The sequence below is a fragment of the Micromys minutus genome, assembly GCF_963924665.1.
Source record: "Micromys minutus genome assembly, chromosome: 10".
Taxonomy (NCBI): Eukaryota; Metazoa; Chordata; class Mammalia; order Rodentia; family Muridae; genus Micromys; species Micromys minutus.
The window spans coordinates 45,343,451-45,364,461 of record NC_137979.1 but is presented as its reverse complement, the minus strand read 5'-3'; the positions used below and the strand labels follow the sequence as shown (position 1 = coordinate 45,364,461).

The 21,011-nt window shown below is 50.2% G+C and overlaps 2 protein-coding genes across 4 annotated transcripts; one reads left to right on the top strand and one right to left on the bottom strand.

The window, feature by feature from the left end:
- Positions 1-1,292: 1,292 nt before the first annotated feature.
- LRRC3C (leucine rich repeat containing 3C) lies at positions 1,293-2,060 on the bottom strand (the record flags this gene model as incomplete). The annotated part of the gene is made up of 1 exon (XM_080924332.1): positions 1,293-2,060. The coding sequence occupies one exon, from the start codon at positions 2,058-2,060 to the stop codon at positions 1,293-1,295; it is 768 nt and encodes a 255-aa protein (XP_080780458.1).
- Positions 2,061-13,599: 11,539 nt separating this feature from the next.
- On the top strand, positions 13,600-19,155 carry ORMDL3 (ORMDL sphingolipid biosynthesis regulator 3). 3 transcript variants are annotated; one of them, XM_080924075.1, is made up of 4 exons: positions 13,600-13,710; positions 16,373-16,571; positions 17,183-17,334; positions 17,627-19,155. In XM_080924075.1, exons 2-4 carry the CDS (start codon positions 16,398-16,400, stop codon positions 17,760-17,762), a joined length of 462 nt encoding a protein of 153 aa, XP_080780201.1. In that variant the 5' UTR covers positions 13,600-13,710; positions 16,373-16,397; the 3' UTR covers positions 17,763-19,155. The 3 variants fall into 3 exon arrangements, with proteins under 3 accessions (XP_080780201.1, XP_080780202.1, XP_080780203.1); XM_080924076.1 differs by having other exon boundaries at positions 13,604-13,710; positions 16,378-16,571; XM_080924077.1 differs by lacking the exon at positions 13,600-13,710 and adding an exon at positions 15,455-15,479 and having other exon boundaries at positions 16,378-16,571.
- The last annotated feature ends 1,856 nt before the right edge of the window (positions 19,156-21,011 follow it).

The following is a 21,011-nucleotide window of genomic DNA, read 5'->3' as shown; positions in this document are numbered from 1 at the left end:
CATACTGCTTCCACCTTCCCTAGCTTTCTCCCCATCCTCCCTCCCACTCGAAAGGCAGGTCCCGTGGCCACCCACATGCTCCCCATCTTCTCATAGTGTCCTTTCTTTGGTGTGCTCTGCCTCTTCTTCCTAAAGCGTTCATTCTGGGTAGCTGTGTTGTTTGAATGTGGGGGTGTGTGTTATATGTGTTCACATAGATGTGAGCATGTGGCTGCAACCGATGGCTAGAGGTTGATGTCACTGAGTCCCTTCGTCAGTTGCTCTCCCAATTATTTCAGGCCAGCATCCAGTGGCCCACCAAACCTGAATCTTACTGATTCAGTTAGTCTGGCTGGCCAATGAGCTTCAGGATCTGTTTGCCTCTCCCCCAATCCACAGCACTGGGATTACAGACACCCACCCTATGCCCAGACTTTAAGCGGGTACTAGAGATCTGAGCTCAGGTCCTCATACATGCAGAACAGACACTTTACCGTGAATCACCCCCCTAACCCTCTCAAAGCCTTCATCCTTTTGGGGTCATTACACACATCGGTACGGTGAGGTCTCCATGGTCACCTGCAGCCAGGGAGAGGATCCTATGTCTACTGGCTTCTCCTTCTGAGTTGCTGCACAGCCAGATGGCTGTCCTCCCACCCCCCTCCGCCCCATGGATTCAGGAACTTTGGATTCTCTGAGTCTAGCACAGTCCTAGTGTAGAAGGAGGTACCCCCAAATCCAGGCACCAAAGTGTTCCAGAGAACGATTGGGAGAGTAGGAGATTGAGAGAGAGAGAGCAAGAGTACACCACAGTAGGTGTTTAGGGATGCAGGAAGAGACAGAGCAGCAATTCTCAACCTTTCTGATGCTGCTGCCCTTTGATGAATGTTGTGGTGATTCCCGAAATCATAAAATTACTTTCGTTGCTTCTTCCTAACTGTAATTTTGATAATGTTAGAATTGTAATGTAAATATCTGTTATGCAGGATATCTGATATATGACCCCTGTGAAAGGGTCACTCCACCCCCACCCCCATGCCAGCTGGGATAGAGAGATGGGGCAGAGGATGTGGTAGAGCAGTAGATGAAAGGCTGGGGGCTGGAGAGATGGCTCAGTGGTTAAGAGCACTGACTGCTCTTCCAGAGGGCCTGAGTTCAAATCCCAGCAACCACATGTTGGCTCACAACCATCTGTAATGGAATGTACTCATATAAATTAAATAAATAAATCTTAGGGGGAGAGAGAGAGAGAAAGAGAGAGGAGGGGGGGAAGGCTGGGGCATAGGGCCCAAAGCTTGGAGTGCTTCTGGTCTTCAGAGCACCGTGCTGAGCGTCGAGGAGTCCTCTGAGCGCACAGGCTGCACGGGAGGAGCACGCTTGACTGGGCGCTGCGTCTCATCCCGGTTCTGCCACACATAGTGGATCAGATAAGCCACTACCAGTGTCAGCCAGCCCCCCATGGTGACTAACAGGGCCACATCTGTGTTCCTTCGGGTCCCACCTCGTCCCGTCCCACACAGCTCTTTCTCCCTGGTGAGCAGAAGGAACTCGTGTCCCACGAGATCTGGTCGGGCTCCTGGACCACACACAATGCCTGTCCCGGAGCCTGGGGCTAATCTCACATGCCTGAGCACTTCCTGCAGGGCACAGTCGCAGAGCCACGGGTTGGCGGACAGGTTCACTTGGATCTGCAGCCCCACGAAGGCTGCCACAGGCACAGATGCCAGCTGATTAGCAGAGAGGTCGAGGTGGCGCAAAGTAGCCTCCAGGCCCTGGAAAGCAGCCCCTGGGAGATGAACAAGAGCATTATGAGACAGGTCTAACTCCTCCAGGGCAGGAAGGTGCTGAAAGGCACCAGCCGGCACCGTCGCCAGCTGGTTGGCGTCCAAGTAAAGCTTTCGGGTGCTGTTGGGGATACCGTTGGGCACAGCACTCAGGCCAGCCCGGCTGCAGCGGAATGTCTGTTCCCCGGCTTCTTCTGCTACGTAGCAGCCCTGGGGCAGTGTCTGGGGGCTGGACACCGAGTCCCCGGTGCCTATCACCAGCAGAAGGGGCAGGAGGCCGGGAGCTAATAGGAGCATCGTCACAGATAAACATAATCCTGAACTGGAGGAGCACTGGGCAATAGACCAACCTAGGACAGAAGAACACAGTTAGAATTCTATGTCCCACGGAAGCTCTCTCTTGCTGGAGTTCCTCAGTGGGACCTCCCTGGACCCATGCCTCTCCTTTCTGGGCTTTCTTAGTCCCAGAACAGTTGGTCTGTCTCTCCCGGTCTCTCTCTTTTTCCGTCTCTGTCTCTCTGTCTGTTTCTGTTGCTGTCTCTGTCTTTCTCCCTCCCTTCAATAGGACCCTGGGGAAGGGAATCCCTTAGACTTGGAACTTTTGGGTTCCATCGATTCTAGGTTAATCTATGAGGTCCTTTTTTCCCTCTGCCCCGATGAAATGGACCTGAGGGACATTTCCAAGCTGGTTCTGGTTGGCACTATTGTCACAAGGGTGATATATTAGATCTATCCCAGGGTGTCCGTCTGTCAGACTATACAAGTAGGTAGCGGGTACCTCTCCCCGCCTTCTGTGCTCATCAACTCCCTTTTCTGGAAGTATCTACTCCAGCTTGCCCCAGTCTCTGCTCTTGGCTCAGCTCACCTTCCCACCTCCTCTGCCTTCTCCTTCCTGCCTCTCACCCTGGTTGGTGGCTGAGTCCTCTCCTGTGCTGCTGCCTTTCTCCCGGAAGTAGTCCCCCTGCCAGGGGGCTCTGGACACCAGCTTCCTCCTTCAGAAGTCTTGTTTGCTTGCAGCAGCTGGAAGCTGTGTCCAGGGGCCCAAGCGTATAGAGTTTCCTGGCATGTGACTCTAGGCCGCAGGTGTCAGATACCTGAGCCATGGCCTGGGCAGGCAATGCCAAGAGAGAGCAGATCCCAGACCCTGATGTGTGGGAGACAGGCCTGGGCTTAACTCCCACAACCCGGCAGTTGCGGATCTCCTATCAGCTACTGAGAACCGCCTCGCAGAACCTCCTTTTTTTGCCTTGACCCTGGCTGGTAAAAGGATAGCAGCTTGGTTGCCCTGGGTGCAGAATCCTGCGATTCCACCTCAGCAACTTGCAACGCAAGCCCCCTCCCACTAATTTTTGTTCTCTGTTTGGTGCCTGTGTTTTCTTCAGAAACATCTTCCGAGAATGTTTCGATAATGTCCCCCCCCCCCCCCAATCTTCACGGGGCCAACCCTCTTGACCACCAGGGGGCGCCGTGGTTCAGTTTCAGTAGCCGGTCACTTTAGGAGTTGAAAGGGGTTCTTTAGGGCTTGAAGCATGGAGTATTGATTTATGAGTTTTCCTGTCAAATTTTCAGTACTGAACTAGGGGCCTAGGAAGGAAGGATTTGAGGTTTGAATAGTGTTTTGTGTGCACCTCTGAGCCCTTGTGTCTGAACAAAGGCAGAATGTGGTGGGGCTCCATTTGGAATGGACGTGAGAGAGCTTGTTGTAGTGAAGAGCCAAGCCTGCTGTTTTCATTACATCTTCCAGAACCGTCTGACTTTATTTTATGATTGCAACACCAAGACAGCTTTTCCTGCTCCATTCATCTGCTGTTTTTTTGCAGGGGCAGAAGTGACCTGAAATCATGGATAGGGACCGCTGTGTAGATCAGTTGGTCTCAACCCATGGGTCCCAACACCTTAGAGGAGGTCAAACGACTCTTTTTTTCAGGGGTCACCTAAGACCACTGGAAAACAGATCTTTAGATTACAATTTATAACAGAACAGTAGTAAAATTACAGCCATGAAGTAGCAAGGAAATTAATTTTATTGTTGGGGGGTCTCTGCAACACGAGGAACTGTATTAAACTGCGAAAGCATTAGAAAGGTTAAAAACCTTGCTGGGTTGTTATTATTATTATTAATTATTATTGTTATTATATTATTTATTTATTTATTTTTTGATATAGTGTCTCACCATGTAGCCCAGGCTGACCATATGCTATGTAGTCCAAGCTAGCCTTGAACTCACACTTCTTCCTTAGCTTCCCAAACCTTGTTGGGCTTTTGTAAGAGTTTGTGTTTGATCAGACACATAACTGTAGAGTCTGGTGCAAAATGAAATGTAAGACATTTTTGTTTACAAACTTAAGAATTTCAAGATAGTAATAGCAAAGTGCAAAAACCTAGCCCACCGGTTTCTCTAAGCACTGATATGGGCTCTCCAGGAACCATGGACTCTCATGGAACTCATATGTCATGAGACTGTTCCCATGACTTACTTTTGAAAGTGCAGATTTAGAAGTATGATTGGGTCAGGACCAGATAGTAGGGTACCAGATATTATCACCTCTGGGGATGTACTCACCTCTGACTCATCCTCGTGATGTTGGCAGGGGCATTTCTCAGGTTCACATCTGTCTGAAGATCAGGATGTGTGTGTGTCTGTGTGTGTGTGTGTTCTAAATCTTCAGTACTGAATGAGGAGCCAACTTGGATGTTCTTGGGCCCCCAGGATGGCATTTTGAGTCCTTCTTCAAGCCTGAGACTGGGATGACTTATTCTTCAAGGCCTCTTCATCTTAATGATGGTTTGCTGGCCTTACCATTCTGCTACATCCCCTCTCCTGATATCCAGTACACACACACACACACACACACACACACACACATGTTGTTGGTTTTATTTGCTTGTTTTTGCATTTGTTCTATGTGAGTTGCTTTCAAGTTACTGCTAGACACGCACTCTGCCGCTGAATGCTTGGATGTACATTTCCCAGCCTTCCCATCCTGCTGTTCTCTTACCTGGCAGGGAGATTAGCCAAGGTCCAAGGGCTGAGCCTGGCTGTTGCTGGAGAGTTATCTTCATGGACGAGGACATCTGCCAAGCCAGAGTGGGACTGGCCTGTACCACAGAACAGTGAGAAGAGCAGCTGGCAATCTGCCCAGGGGAGAGGCCACCTGGAGCTGTGGCTGGGGTTGATAAAGAGAGGCCAAGTACAGGGCTCAGGAAATGGGAGACCGAGGGTATTCAAAACTGTGCTTAGGACCATCCACACTACAGCTTGTGCTTTCTTAAGAATAATATAAATACATCTTTGTCTGAAATGGCTGAGCACATCGTCTCCTCTGATCTCTATTAGCCTACGTGCTGTAGTGTGCAAGCTAGGAAGTGTGTCCACTTGAATACAGATTCCTGAAGCAGACAGAAGAGAATATCAGATCCCCTGGAGCTGGAGTTACAAGTGGTTGTGAAAAACTGGGCAGGGTTGCTGGGAACCGAATTCAAGCACGGGGTCATCTCTGCACCTTCCCCCGCCTTTTCCTCATGCAGTGAGGACTTCCTGTCAGCCTGATGCCCAAGTATGTGAGGTAAAGAGTGTACTGAACAGTCCTTGGTCCCAATGTGCTGAGTCTGTAGTCCTGGTTCAAATCCGGTCTCCGTGTTGTACTCTCTGGGAGTGCTTTAAAAATCACCTGTGCCAGGGTTCATCTGGAACAAGTACGTCAACATTTTCATTCATTGACTCGAGGCACCAGTAGGTTTCCGGCTTTTCCCAGGAATTTTTTCTTCTTTTTGGGAAAGAGTGGGGTGGGATTTGAGATAAGGTTTCTTTCTCTGTGTAGCCCTGGTTAGCTGGAACTCAGTTTGTAGACCAGGCGGGACTCGAACTCACAGAGATCCTGCCTGCCTCTACCTTCCAAGTGCTGAGATTAAAGGTGTGTGTTACTACCACCTGGCATCCCCAGAAATTTCTAATGTGAGCCTGTGTTATGACTTGTCAGTTTAGGAACCACAGACATGTTGACAACTGTCTTCTTCCTACATTCATGTGATGTTTGCCTTGACTGAGGTGTGTAAGGAACTTGGATCACAGGTAAACTATGTAGTGGAACCTTCTGCCTTCCAGCTTGGTATTTAGCCCTCACCTCTCTCTGCCATAGCCACATGGATTTGGAGGAGTCTCTGGATACTCAGTCTCTGATGATGGAGCCTGACTGGCCCTTCAGATACTCCCGTTCCTCTGGCTCTCTTTTCCCACCTCCTTGGCAGCTTGGAAATGGTCCAGATTCCAGCCAATGATTTCTCAGAGGTTGGCTAAAGTGTTTTCTGGGACAGTTGATTTTGATTTGTTCATAGGGGAGGATGGGGCCAGACCCTTCATGTCCTTTAGCCATCTTGCCACCATGGGACAACACAGAAGAAAGGGACAACCTTAGTGAGGCATTGGCCTGATATCACTGGGTTACTCAGTCAGCACCAGCCTTCCTTCTTGTCGGGCACAGAGGTCTTTGTGCTCACGGATGAGCACTGGGAAGCCTCGACAGTTAAACCCACTGGGCTGCCACTTCAAGGGAAGGAATGCAAAACCTTTTAAGCATCCGGAAGGCTGGAGAGGCCGTGCTTTCTTGCCTATGCCCTGGTGACTCTGTATAGCTACACAATTTTTTTAAAAGATAGATTTATTTATCTATTTATTTAATGTATATGAGTATGTTGTCCTTGCTGACACACGTGGTGGCTCACAACTATCTGAATTGGGATCCAGGGCTCTTAACCACTGAACCATCTCTCCAGCCCTGGCTATACACCTTTCCAGTACTGGATCTTCCCCGAGACCCTTATCATAAAAAAATTTTTTTTTGGTCAATCTATAGAACCTATCTTTATGGACATTACAAAAAAACTTTCAGTGTAGACACATCTGATCTGTATTTGGCTTACTTTGTTCCCGAGGAGGTAATTTATGTAAAGCTTCTTTGTGTGCATGGGATTGAGTTAATTATCACTAGAATAGTTTTTACCAAATCGTGCTGTGCTTAAAGAGCCCTAAAATAAACCATGTGGAGTCAGATGGTTTTGTGCTGAGCTGCCTTCTTGCCTCCTGTAGCTGTCTCTCTGCTGCGTGAAGGTCATGAAGGTCACAGAGGTGCCTCTGCCTTGTCCCTCCTTGATTCCCTACAAGGAAAGATAAGCCCTCCTTTAACTTGGCTACACAATAGGGTACTGGGAGCTTTGAAACCAACTGGTGTGGATAAAGAAAACATGATAGGAGATATGCAATGGAGGGCTTTTGTTTGTTTGTGCCTTAAAGAAGAGTAAATTTATGCCATTTTGGGAAAATGGATGGAAAATGTAACGAGTGATCATCATGTTGAGCATAAAAGGAAGATTCAGAAGAGCAAATATCAAATGTCTTTTTCATATGCAAAATCTACATACACACACACACACACACACAAAACTTTGGTGGGTCTAAAGTTACACCTCAAAAAGGTTGCTATAAAACTGTCTCTCTTTCTCTCTCTCCCTCTCTCTCAGTGAATGAGACAAGTGTGGTTACTCCAGACAGCCTTAGCTGAAATTATAATCTGATAAAGTGGAAGCAGAAGCCACTGGGGCTGCACAAGGATCTAGTACATTTCCTTCCCTGTAAGTGGGGATTCAGCTGAGATTCACAGAAAACTGCAGGGAAAGGTCCTGGGGTTGTTTACTGTGCTGAGATTCCTGCTCCACTGGTTCAAAAGTGCAGACTTCTGGGTTGAGGGGACACTTTTCTCCCCGTGTCCTTAAGATTGTCCTCAGTCTTTCTATCCCGCCTCAGTGTGCATCGTCTAGGGTGTATGCCTCACTCTCCTGTCCTGGGTGTCTGTAAGTGTCTGAGGAACTCAGAGGATGAAGTAGGGGGTGTTGCCTGGGCACATCGCCTGGGGAAGGCCTCAGAGAGGATCACCGCTGAGTGGAGCTCTGGGGATGACTAGGAGTCTGTTAGATTTAAGAGAGGGAGGAGGGGGATTGAAGACAGATGAAATCAAGAAAGTTCAGGTGTGTTCTGGGGATGAAAGCCCTGAAGTGCAACTGGTATGTGTGCGGGAACACACACTTCAGGTTCTTCTCTGCGCAGAAAACCTAAGTATACCAGTTAAAACTCGGGGTAAGCAGCCGGTCCCAGGGAAGCAGAACCACCCTTTGCCCTGTGCATAAAGCAAGAGTCCAACAATGCTTGTTGGAATTGTTTCTACAAGAAGGGCTAACCTCAGGCAGGGAGAGGAGTGGTCTGGGGTGGAGTCCACCCAGACTGTCTGAATAGGTAAGGCCTCTTAGGAACAGGAACTCAGTTGGGAAGGTATCAAGGTGGGTCTTGGGTGAAGCTACTGGGCTTTATATCCTCTTTCCTCTGTCTCTGCAATATATCCAGTGTCAGTGGCCACATCAAGGGACATAGAGACATAGAGATGGAGGAATATCTTTCTGCGTTTGATACTCAGAGGGAGAGGTGTTGAAGTTCTGTTTGGTTTTACCTCCCTTTCCTGTGTTCTCAGATATAACACTCAGACCAAAAATGTACTTACAAATACCTCTGCCATATAGCTTGGCCCTTCTCTGACTGGAATTCTAATTTAACCAATTTATTTTAACCTGCACTCTGCCATGTGGCTGTTACCTGTGCTCAGGTATCAAGTGTCCATCTTCCAGTAAATCTCCCGTCAGGCACTCTCCCAGAATCCTTTCTCCTCCCGGATGTCCCACCTTTATTTTCTGCCTAAGCCATATGCCACAGGCTTCTTAATTGACAGGTGATGCATCCAGACATCACACAAGATATTTTGTCTACGGAGACCTTCTGGCGCCTGGCACGGGCTGGGGCCCCAGAGGCCTGGGCAGGTTAGTTTTCCCCTCTGCAGCCCATGATAGCCCACGGTTAGGCAGGGCACAACATAAGTGAGGCAGCCTGGTGCTGTATCTTTTTACCTCCAGCTTCCTTGCAAAGTGATTCCCAGGAGGTTCACTCCAGGCCTGGGGTGTCTCCCCCCAACCCAAACATAAGCACAAATACAACCTCACACAGTTTTCCTTTCTTGCATTTCTGCAGGAAGTAGCGAGTAAGGTGCAGAGGGGCAGGGGAAGGGGTGCTATTTGTGGCCCCGAGATCCTATTGACAAGACAGAAGGAATGAGTCTCTACTTCCCAATGGCCTTCTTCCCAGCATTGACTGTGGCTTCCTTTCAAAGAATGTGTTCCCTTTTTACCCTCCTGCATGCAGGTGGCCCTCTTGGCCACGATCCACCAGGGTGTATATGTCTGTCACAAGCAGGGCCTCCCAGCCCCAGATGGAATCACTCCAAGGCTGGGGAACTCATGCGGGCTGCTCAGCCAACCGAGCAGCCTGCACAGGGCAGGGAGAGCTTGTGATATTTAAAAAAATAAATAAATAAAAAATAAAATAAAATATTTAAAAGTTATATCCCATTACATGGAGGTTGAAACTGGAGAATGAAAAGATCACCCCAAGTCCATCACCCCCAATATAAGGTCTCTTTTCTTCCACTGACTTTCCGTAGCCCAGTAAAGATGTCAGCATTCCAGCGCGAAATGGACCAATAGCAGCCGGCCTGCACTGGGTAACCGTTCCAAGTACTTTACACTTATCGACCCCATCAATCTTAGCAAATGAGGTTATTGTGATCATTACCATCTCCATTTAGAAATGAGGTCACTGAAGTACAGAGAGGGTCAGTGACTTAAGGTCACACAGCTGGTAGCCAAGCTAAGCCCGAGGCCGGAGCTTATTAGATAACTTCAGTGTTGCTTAGTGTATTCAGGGATTCAGACTCGGTTGGCAAAATGCTTTTGTTACGAGCAATTTCCTCTTTCTTTCTTCTTTCTTCTTATAGTTCCATGTGGGGAAAAGTTATTAGGGGCGACGGAGACAAAGGGGGGCGGGGAGAAAGAAAGAAGGAAAAAGAGCACAATTTTCAAATACCAACAAAGTAGAGAAAATAATATGAAGGACCTCGTGTCCCTACCACCCAGGCTTAATAATTACCACTGCCCACAGCTTTAATAATTATTAGTTTATGGCTCTTATTTCCCCGTGTCCCTGGTCCAGATTATTTTGTAGTAAAACCAAGTATTGTATCATCCACTCACAAATAGTTTAGATAGAATGTATCTATCTCTGTTTTCTTTCTTTTCTTATTTTATTTACTTTGAATCAGGGTTTCTCTACCTGGCTGCTCTGGAACTCACTATGTAGACCAGGTTGGCCTTGAACTCATAGAGATATACCTGCTTCTGCTCCAGAGAGCTGGTTTTAAAGATGTGCGCCACCACTGCCTGGCTCTCCCTTCACAGCATGTGTGTGTGTGTGTGTGTGTGTGTGTGTGTGTGATATTCAGAGATATACTGCATATCTCGGAATTTATTTTATCATTATCATGTGTGCGTGTGCTCACACGTGAGTGCAAAGGCACACTCTCAGATGTCAGAGGTCACTTTTGGGGAGTTGTTTCTCTCCTTCAGCCAGGGGTTCTGGGGACTGAACTCAGGCAGCTCAGTTTGTGTGGCAAGGGCTTTTAGCCACTGAGCTGTCTTCCTGAACTGCAGTTTTGTTTGTTTTTTTGTTTTTTTTTAATGAAAAAATGTATGGTAGGACCATATGCTGTAGAATGTACAAGTTTTAATTATCATCAAATATCTGGTCATTACTCAATTACCTCTGATAATTAGAAATATACTTTTAAGGCTTGGGTCAATACAGAGCTCACCCTGGCTGTCATGTTCTTTTGAGATAGTGTGTCATAGAGCTAGCTGGCCTGTAGCTGAGGGTCAACTTCTGATGCTTCTGCTTCTACCTCTTGAGTGACAGGTTATTTCTCTCAAGCCAGATTAAATTATATTAAAGGCAGGTTAATTGAGAAGCTGCACTCGGACAGGCAAGTTCACTGGCTCCAAGGACCAAGGCTAGGGAAGTCACCTGGGGTTCGGGGACGAGGGTGGGGCGGGGAGAGGAAAGAAAGGGGCAAGCTCATGTAGAGAGAGAGACAGAGAGAGAGAGAGAGAGAGAGAGAGAGAGAGAGAGAGAGAGAGGAGAGGGGGAGAGAAGGGGAGGGGAGAGGGAGGGAAAAGAAAGGAGAGAAGGGGGAGGGGGAGAAAGGGAGGGGGAAAGAGGGAGAGGGAGAGAGAGGGAGCAAAATGTCTGGATTATTTAGAGAGGAGCTGCTGGGGCCCCTGGGCTGGAAAGTCCAAGGTGGGGGGGGGGTGTTGGCAGGGTATGCCAGGTAGGAAACTGAGGGATGCTGGGAGAACCTGGAGGCGAGGTCTGCTTTGCTAAGTAAAATATGCACCTCAGCCCCTTTCCCAGAGTCTGAAACCAAAACTTGAGTGCTGGGACCACAGGCATGGACCCCTATGTGTGGCTCTTCAGTTTCCCAGGCTGGCCTAGAACTCACCGAGCTGCCCAGATTGACTTCCAACTTGTGATCTTCCTGTCTCTGCTTCCCAGAATGCACCTGTGCCCCTAGGTCTAGGTTTTGCTGACTTCCCTGAGAACTGCTCCTTTCTCTCCTTATCTTTTCATATAACCTGGCAGCTGTTTTCCTGTCCTGCCACACAGTTTTTACAGCCGTAAATGGCTTCACGCTTTTCTGTGCAGTGTGGATAAAGTGTTCCCTTCTTTCTTGGGCCCTTACGTGGCTCAGGATTTCAGTGCTTTAGACATTGCTGGGATACATAGCCTCACACTCAGAGCCTTGTGCTGTAAATGAGTTTGCTTTCTTGGACGTGGATACAATCATGCCTTCGGGGCATGGGCACTTTATTTCCTTAGTACACGGTGCCAATTGTTTGTCCCAGGGATTGCATGTTCCCCGGTACCATGTGCTCTCATTCTTACTAAACAGCGTTAAAGCCATCACAGCCAGAGGACATTTGTGGAAACCTCGGGGACTGAGGCAATGAACTAAAGAGATGGTGACAGGGACTCCAACTAACTCGAGTGGAATGTGAACCTTAACTTACCACAAGGCAGAAAGAGCCAGAACTTTGTTCATTCCCACTGTGAAAACAAACAAAAAAAAAACCCCATAAAACAAACAAACAAACAAACAAACAAAAAACCCCAAACAAACCTTGATAACAGGAGCTATTAATAGCCCGTGACATGACTTGACCAATGGAGTCTGCATTACTCAGAGTGCATTGTTGAGAGGTAGACTCTGTCTGGTCACAGAAATGGGAGAAACCTGGCAAAGATCTAGAGCTCAGCCAACTTGATGGACAATGGAAGAATTTCAGAAAACAAACAAACAAAAAACAAAAACGAACAAATGAACAAGCAAAAACAAAGGAATCAGGTAGGTTCACTTTGGGGGGAAAAAAACCCAAAAAACAAAAAAAACCCCACAAACCATTGTTTTGGCTCTAAGGCTAAGCAGGAATAGGGGTAGAGGTGGGGTGTGGGGGTGTCTCTGGGAGGCTTCTTTAGTCTCACAGAAGCTGAAGGATGGTTATTTAGATCTAAAGGACCCCTGGCTCTGGAATACTTGAGAAGCTGCCTATTTCTACCTCGCAGGCTTTCAGGGCTTCCCCTCCAGCCTGAGATAGCTATTCCTCCCCGCCCCCCACTCTGAGGCAGCTCCCTGATGATGGGCGGGTCTAAAGAAAATGCTCCCCAGATTGTCTGGGCAGGCCTTCGCCTTCCTGCCCAAGCACATTGAGTTCATCGTGCATTTACAGGCAGCCAGGTTGGCATCTGTTACGTCATCTAATCCAGTCATTCCAGCCTTGCCAGGATTTATGGGCACGAGACTGAGAAGGTGGGCGGGGGAAGTAGAAACAACCGAAAGGAGGCCCTCTCTTGTTGACGTGGAAAGTGGGCGTGGCCTAGGAGAGCTAAAGAGCAATCTAGTTGGGTTCCTATACGATAATAGGTGCTTTGTATTACATTCTTTTGAAATATCAAAACAACCTTGGAAGTTTCCACAACTGTAAAACTGAGATTAAGACAAGTAATTTGTCCAGGCTTACTCTGTCAATAAAGATGTACATGCACTATATGTACCTAGCAGTAAAGTCTTTTCAGTGCTTCCAGACAAAAAATTGCAGAAGTGAGGCTCCCTACCTAAAGCTACACTTACGAAACTCAGACAGAAGCTCAAAGCTCCTTACGTTCCTTAGGTCTGTTCCTATGACATAAGTCCTATCTTATACCTGGTGTGGGGAGATCCACGAGTGGTCAGACCCACGCCAGCAAGGATTAAACATAAAGACTAGGTGGACCAACGATGCCCACAGGCTCCTGTCTCTACGCTAAACACATGAACCCCAACCAAAGTTTCTGAAAATGTGATCCCAGGGGTGAGAGAGGGGGACTCCTTAAGGGCAAAGGGTCGTGTTTCTCGGCTTCTGGAGACAATCTGAGACCCAGACAGCGACGGTTAGGAGGAAAAAAGAAACAAGAAACAAAAAGAAGAAACCTCTGTACTTAGGGTCAGACTATCTTAGCAGGGCCTTATTGCAGTTACTTAAAACTTTGAGTCTGCGTCTACAAGACGGGACGTGGGCATACTGCTTGTGCATCACTTGAAGGGCGCAGATGCAAAAGCTAACATTGTTAACGCACCAAAGAGAGCATATGATCTTACTATTGTGTCAGGGTAAGACATTCTGCGCGGTGAGGCAGCTCGGAGGCTAGCGGTGGGGTCGGGGGAGATCAAGACCAGGGAAAAGCCTACAACTCCCAGGAGGCGCCGGGCGGGCGGGTGAGAAGGTAGCGTAAAAACTACACTTCCCAAGAAGGGCAGCGTGATAGGCGCGTGGCAGTGACATCACAGCTCCGGCTCAAGGAGCTGATTTGGCCGGAGCTGCCAGCGGGGTGGCCACCGCCGCTGGTTTGTTACAGCTGCTGGAGCAGCCGCGGCCCGGGTTCTCGGGCTCCTCTCCCGGGCCCTCGACCTCCGGCCCTGCGCGGTGAGTCCATACGGGCGGCCTCGGAGTGGTTAAGCTCGAAGGCTCCACGGCTTGGAGAGCCGAGAGAGAAGGTTGCTTCTGAGTAGGCGCCCGCACAGGAGGAGACCTGAGCTGGGTGGCTGGGGGTGGAGAGTGCGTGCATCAGGGGAGTGCCGACAGAGGAAAGTGGGAGCGGGAGGCCGGGGGTGGTACGTCCGGGAGGAGCGCTTCAGCTGGGGGTGGGAGGCGGGGGAACGTCTGGACTTCAGGGATAAAGATTTGGCTGCCTCCAGGGCTGAGTGAATGCGTGGAGATGGGGGTTGGGCCCCGAACCCGGCCAGACTGCTAGTGCGAGGTACCAGGCTGCGGAGCAGAAGCGGGAGGCCCTATGGAAGGAGTTCTCGTACACATTACCCCAGTATATCAAGGACACGGTTTCCTCGCTCCTGACTAGTGGGGGTTCGCTTTCTTTTTCCATTCCCACTTTCCTGACTCTGGGCTGGCGAGGACTACCGTGGTCCTGCAGATTGAGAGTGGGCCAAGTGGAAGAGACATTTTATGTTGCCTGAACTCCCTGTAGGGATCCCTCGGGAACAGGTTTGCTGTATAAAGGTCCAGTCTTAAGCTGGGGAGGGAATTGGAAGTGTTTATCGGATGGTTACGCTGGGGGATGGGGGCGGTTATCTGGTCTTGGCACGAGTGTCTGACAGACTGGCTTGGGTCTGCATGGAAAAGAGGCAAAGAACTATAGCCAAAAAAAAAAAAAAAAAAGTGGTTAACAGAATGGAGTTGCTTCGGGCTCTGATTTGAGGCAGGTTATGAAATCACCCCAGCCACCTGCCAGCTGGACTGGCAGAATTTTTAATCTGGCCACTCCAGACCTTTGTGCCCCCACACGTCTCCTGTTTCCTCACTTCTGGGAGAAAGGTCTACTAATGGAAATACACAAAGCCACAGGAAAGTTTCAGAAGTACTTTTGGGGGGATGGTGGAAGAGGGTACAGGGCTCTCCTGAAGTTCCTAACCTGCTTTAAAAGACTAGCACCTAGGTTTTAGGAGGACAATTACCATGGGGTCACCCAGGTTCTCTTAGATGCCCTGTTAGAGCCAGAAAAGAGTGAAGGGTCTTGTAATCCTGTGATCCAGCCAGACTTTTGGCACTCTTGAAGGCAGTATGAGGGAGTTCTGTCTGTGCCACTGTAGGGCTGCGTTATGGGGAGGGACAGTAGTTTCTGCTGAGACTTGGGAAACTTTTCCTCATCTTAATGATCTTTCAGAGACTTCTCAGTCCCTGTCCCTCACATGGAGGCTGTTACATAGTAGATGTCCCAGGGGCTGGCTGTGTTAAGGTAACTGAAGCCCTAAGGTCTGAGGAAGGTAAACAACTGGTTTCCCAGTTCCGTGAGTTTCTCTTGGGACCAGTTACCTGTCTTAATGAGCCAGGAGTTTGGTCTCCAGAGTATGTCCACCTGGATGCACCCTAGGCCAACTCATTGATGTGTTTGTTGTGGGTCACATCTCCTGAGGTGTTTTAAGAAGAGGAAACTTGCTTCTATTCATTATACTTAAGTAATGAACGTATCTGAGTGAATTCTGGCTCCTGTGAGGAGGCGTGGCCAGGATAAGGACAGACCATTCTTCCCTCTGGCCACTGTGGGCTACTACCGTTGTTTTCTGGGCATCGAGGGCAGCCTTTCGGTTTCTTCTTGTGTAGAGCTTCCACCACTGGAGCTGGGCAAGAAAGGGGTGTTGCTACCTCACACCCACAGACATGCTGGGAAGGGAGGTCAGGTGAGGCTGAGAAGGGAGGCGGTAGGAGGGAGGCCATGGGTAGTTTTGTGTCCTTGGGAGAGGTAGGCTGATATGGTACCACATCCTTCTTGTGGGAACTGTAATGTTGGCTGGGTGTTCCATCCTGTCCTCCTCTCTCTCCAGTGGGGTAAAAGGCTCGGGTGGTTTGGCATCTAATGGTGGCACCCCAAGAGAGTCAGCCTCAGCAGATGCCAAGTGGATGAAATGTCTCAGTGGATGGGTCATTTTGTGTGGAAATGTTTGTACATCTGAGCGGAGGCTCTTCTCTCATTCTCTTCTCGCTTGTTATCCTGGGCCTGGGCTTGAGGAAATCCAGGATTAGAGAAATAGGGCTGTTGGGAACAGTAGCCCCGAAGTACTCCATCCATTCTTACTGTACCCACAGATCTTCCCTGCTTCTTGCTCTTTTTGGGAAGAGCTTAGAGTGGTGGATGTCTTCTGTCAGGTCTTCCGGGAGAGAGCCAGTGGAGGCTATTCTGAGTGAAGGTTCCAGGGCAGGCCTTTCTACCCCAGGAGGAAAAGGCCCTCAGGGGGAACTGTAGGGGATGTGATTGGGGGATGGGCATTGATTGCTACATCCTGGGCTATTGATTACTGGTCACCTCGTGGTGATGGTGACTTGCCCTCTCTGGCTTTGTCAGCACATAGTCCCAGTGGATGGTATAGCAGCCTGGTGTTAATCCAGCCCAGTGACAGGAAATGACTAGCGTTACATTCACGTGGACTTTCTTCAGCCTGTGGGCCTGAGAATCAAGAGTGGACATTGGCGTGGAGCTCTCCGGGAACGAAAAGCCTGCCTCTCTGTGGGGCTCAGGGCGTGAGGGGGCAGGGAAAGTGGTGTGACCTGTCTCACCTGTGTTGCTCGTTTGCAGAGCAGCAGTCAAGAGGGGTGGCAGGATGAATGTGGGCACAGCGCACAGTGAGGTGAACCCCAACACGCGGGTGATGAACAGCCGCGGCATCTGGCTCTCCTACGTACTGGCCATCGGGCTCCTTCATGTCGTGCTGCTGAGCATCCCTTTTGTGAGCGTCCCTGTCGTCTGGACCCTCACCAACCTCATCCACAACCTGGTAAGATCTTGCTTGCCACCTGCCTCCCGCCATATGGAGCTGAGAGACAGGAGGAGCTTGTAATGGGACAGACAGCAGGTCCTGACAACATTTGTCACCAGAGCCTAGGCGCAGCTCTTATCTCTGCCTGGTTCTCCCCTGTGGGCTGTAGAATGAAATCTGCACATTGCCCATGTCTCCAGCACAGGGTAGCTGGTGCATTTGGAGGACAGCCAGCTGAGAGCTGAGTTCATGCTGAGGTTGTCCCTGGGTCCTAGGAATCTGGTACAGAAACATTCTTTTCCCAAGTTAGGATCTCATGGTCCTCTGTGCTCCCTACAGCCTGCCTCTTACCCTGCATTTGAGCGGGCGGGGGTCTAGTCCTTCTTGGTTTGCTCCTTTTAGCCAGCATGCAGAGACTTCAGTTGGAAAGGCTGCCATGCTGTGTCTGTGCTTTACTTGTTTCCCCCTCGTTCTCCCACCAAGCTTGGGTGCTCTTTGCTAGGTTAAGGCTTCCTTCCTCCGTCACTGCAGCAGAGGAAGGTGGTGGTTCCCCGGAGCTGCTGCTGTCTGTGCTGGGTGGGGAGCCAGGGAGTCGTCTTGTATGTTCTGATGAAGGCCCCTCTCTTCAGGGCATGTACATCTTTCTGCACACCGTGAAAGGGACACCCTTCGAGACTCCAGACCAGGGCAAAGCCAGGTTGCTGACCCACTGGGAGCAGATGGACTATGGGGTCCAGTTCACAGCCTCTAGGAAGTTCTTGACCATCACGCCTATTGTGCTGTGAGTGCTTTGGCTGTGGGAGAATAAGCAGAGGTAAACGGTGGGCTTGCCAGCTTAAGCCCTCCCAGCGCAGAGGGAGGGAGGTGACATCCTTGGGTGTCAACTGGGACCCTGGGCCTCCCTGGTCCCGTCTTTCCTCACTGTGTGTGTGTGTGTGTGTGTGTGTGTGTGTGTGTGTGGCAGGCTCATGGGCCTGGAGTAAGCTTGGGGGTAGATCAGGAATGTCTTGCTAGAGACTTGTCACTCCTCTTATCTGGGAACCCGTATTTCCTATCCCCCCCCCCCCCTCCAGGTACTTCCTCACCAGCTTCTACACCAAGTATGACCAAGTCCACTTCATACTCAACACCGTGTCCTTGATGAGTGTGCTCATTCCCAAGCTGCCCCAGCTCCATGGAGTCCGGATCTTTGGAATCAATAAATACTGAGGTTGTAGCCCCTTCCCCAGCCAGGTGGGCAGGGGAAGGGTGGAGGCCTTTGCTGTGACACTGAAGACAGGAGCCTCTGGACACTGCCAGAGATGGGGGTGCGCCCTGGGCCTGGCTTCCCCCTCGCTTCCCCAGTAGCCGACTTGGAGTAGCTTGTAGTGGGGCTGGGGTGGGGCCCTTGGGCTCTCACCCATTCTGAAGTTTTTGATCTTTTCCTTTTGCCTTTTTGAATAGAGATGCCATGGGTGGTCAGGAAAGGGGCTGGGCTCTCTGGCTGACTGTGGGCCTGAGACGTTGGGACAGCAGCCAGGAAAAAACACCCCTGTTGGCTTGTTTACCCTCAGGCAGCCATAGCACTTTAGTCTCCGAAAAGGGGGCAGAGGGACGGTACAGCTTCTGCATTGATTGCCCTCAGTCCCTTCAGTATGTGAAGGAGACTGTTCTGTATTAGAAAACCCTGCGCCATGCTGCCTGCGCCCTCCAGGCAGAGAGCAGTCAGGCTCTGTGGACTTTCTTGCAACCCACAATGCAACCCGGCTGTGGGGCAGGGGAGATTAGGAAAGGAAGATGGGTTGGTGGGGGACAGGATGCTGCCACCCTGGTCCTGGGGAGAGGGGAGTTTGGAGCAGGGGTCGGGTGGGGATAGTATGTTGGGTCTTAGAATGGACAAGATAGCAGCAGCTGAGATGGGTCAGTGTGAAAAAGAGGCCTGGGAAGGAGAAGCCAGACTCAACCTCCTTTGGGATGTGAGCTGGCAGGAGAGCTGGTGTGGAGGTTAATTTACCCACAGAATGATGCTGATGGGGAAGGGAGACCTCTGCGGGTTTGAACTCGGGTTGGAAGAGGCCTGTGAATCCTCAGACGCAGGTCTACCTTGACCCTTCCCTTAGCAGTGGTGTAAGGAAGCTTGCAGAGAGGCTCTTCCTCAGCCGTTCAACTGTATTCTTGTGTAGATTATGATGGGGCAGTGCCTCTGTGTGGCTTGCATGTGAACGAATGGTCAGGGGGCCACCTCCACTTGCGGCCAGCGGTCTCCACAGTGCTACAGGATCCCTGCCCAAACAAGGCAGTAGTAGGGACAGCTGCAGGCACTGTCTCCTCAGCCCAAAGAGGGGCAGGTCATAGAGCCTGAGGCTAGGCCAGGGAGGAGCTGTATCTCCCCTCGCTGGTTCGACTGGGGCATGTTCCTTTGGAAATGTGTGGCTGCCCAAGCCCTCTCCCAGGGGCTAGAGGGAGGTCACTCACCTGTTTCTCCCCCTGACCCTCATTCTGAACCCCATGTATCATAGGGAACTTTCACCTTCTGGTCTTTCTAAGCAAAGTGTGAATAGGATTTTTACTCCCTTTGTACAGTATTCTGAAAAATGCAAATAAAGAGCAACATGTCTGTTTACCATGTCTGGCCTCTGCTTCGTGGAGGGCCCTGGGAGGACAGCTGGCACCGTGGGCAACAGCAGTTCCTGCCTAGGCAGAGGTGGGGACTCCGGGGCGGCTGGTCTTTTTTCCAGGTCCAGGAGAGAAAGCCAGAAGGAGTGTGAGGAACATAGTAAAGACCCTGGTAAGTCAGAGTGGAGTCCTGTTGTCTGTACCTTGTCCTGCTGTCCCCAGTTGGCTCTGAGCCTCGGCTTTCTAGGTCTGGCTGGGGGAATTGGGAGTGGGACTTGGTGGCTGGGAAGGTCAATCCAGATATGGCTTTACACGTGGAGTGGGGTCCAGGGTTACCTCTGGTTTCCTTCTGGCCCTGTGGATCTGTCCTCTCTGCTCACCTTGGTCACTTTTGTCATTTCTAGCCAGGACTTGTTTTGGGGAGGGCTGGCCTTTGTGCCTCCTCCTGCTTTGAGGATTATGAGGGGAGGAGCACTCAGTACAGCTTTTGCTAGCACAGCTGGGAGAGGGAGGAATCTTTATCTCCTGAGGACACTGGCCTCTCAGGCTGTTCTGTGTACTGCTATCTGCTGCTCCCTGGCCAGTACAAAGTTCCAGGCAAGTGGAGGAGCTCCCTTCCCAGCAGCCTGGCTCTGGGGCCAGCCCGTTATCATTGTGTTCTTGGGGTTGGGAGTGAAGGAAACTGAGACCTTCCTCCTAATCTAGCCACACTGTCCCCTCCTCCAATAGGGATTATGTGGTGTTGGGAGAAAGGGCTGCTGGCCGCTGGGCTCAGTCTTGGGTGTGGGGCAGACCCACCTGCTTCCTTGGCCTTGAAGCCAGTCAGGGCAAGGTGCCAGGGTACCTGGACAGTGACCTTTGTTCAGATCCCTGCTCTGTTACTTAGAGCTCCATGTCTTATCTAGAATTCCCAGACCAGAAGAGAGCTGAGAGCAGGTTTTCATGACTGGACTGGGAACAGAGAAAAAGGCAGTGGGTGTGTCAATGGCTGGGCTAGGTGTAAGGGACGGTCACAAGAGGTTGGATGCAGGTGGCAGTGGTCATGGAAACCCAGGAAGCTTTTGCTTCTTTCTGGGGCTGGCTTAGCAACCTGTCACTGGGAAGGGGTTGGTAGGGAAGCACAGGGGTCTGAGCCAGAGCCAAGGGAAGAAATGGCTACGTTAGGATTGATTATCTGAAGCCCAGTGTTCAATACTGCCGAGAGTCTAGCCTTTGGGAATAGACAGCAACTTTGCTCTGAAGAACTTCAGAAAATGGGCATCACTTTTCCCACGTGGGGAAACCTCTCACCCTACCTTGGCTCTGTAGGTTCTGTGAAGGGCAGAGGGAGATTTGGGATCTGAGGTGGTCACCTTTACTGTGTCATGATTGCCTCGCTTTCAATAAGCAGGGGGAGATCAGTCGTTTAGTTCCTAGTAGTCCTGAAACTTTGGGCTCTTGTTTGACCCCAGGCTGTCAAAGGCAAAAGATTAAAACAAAACGAACAAACAAAACACGAGTCGAGCTGAAGAGATGACTCTGGTTAAGAGCAATGGCTGCTCTTCCAAGGGCTCTGAGTTCAGTGCCCAGCACCCACATGGTGGCTCACAGCCATCTGTAATACCAGTTCCCAGAGGTCAGATACCCTCTTTAAGGCATTCATGTGGTGCACACATGTACACGCAGGGAAAACACTTAAACACGTCAAATAAAAATGTATTAAAACCGTGAATCGAGGCCAGATGTAGTATGCACCTGTAATTCCGGCACCTGGGAGGCAGAGGCAGGACAGTCAGAAGGTCCAGGCCACCCTTCGTTGCACAACAGGTTTGAAGTCAACAGGACTATAAAATAAAGCAAAGCAATAACCCCAACCTCTGAACC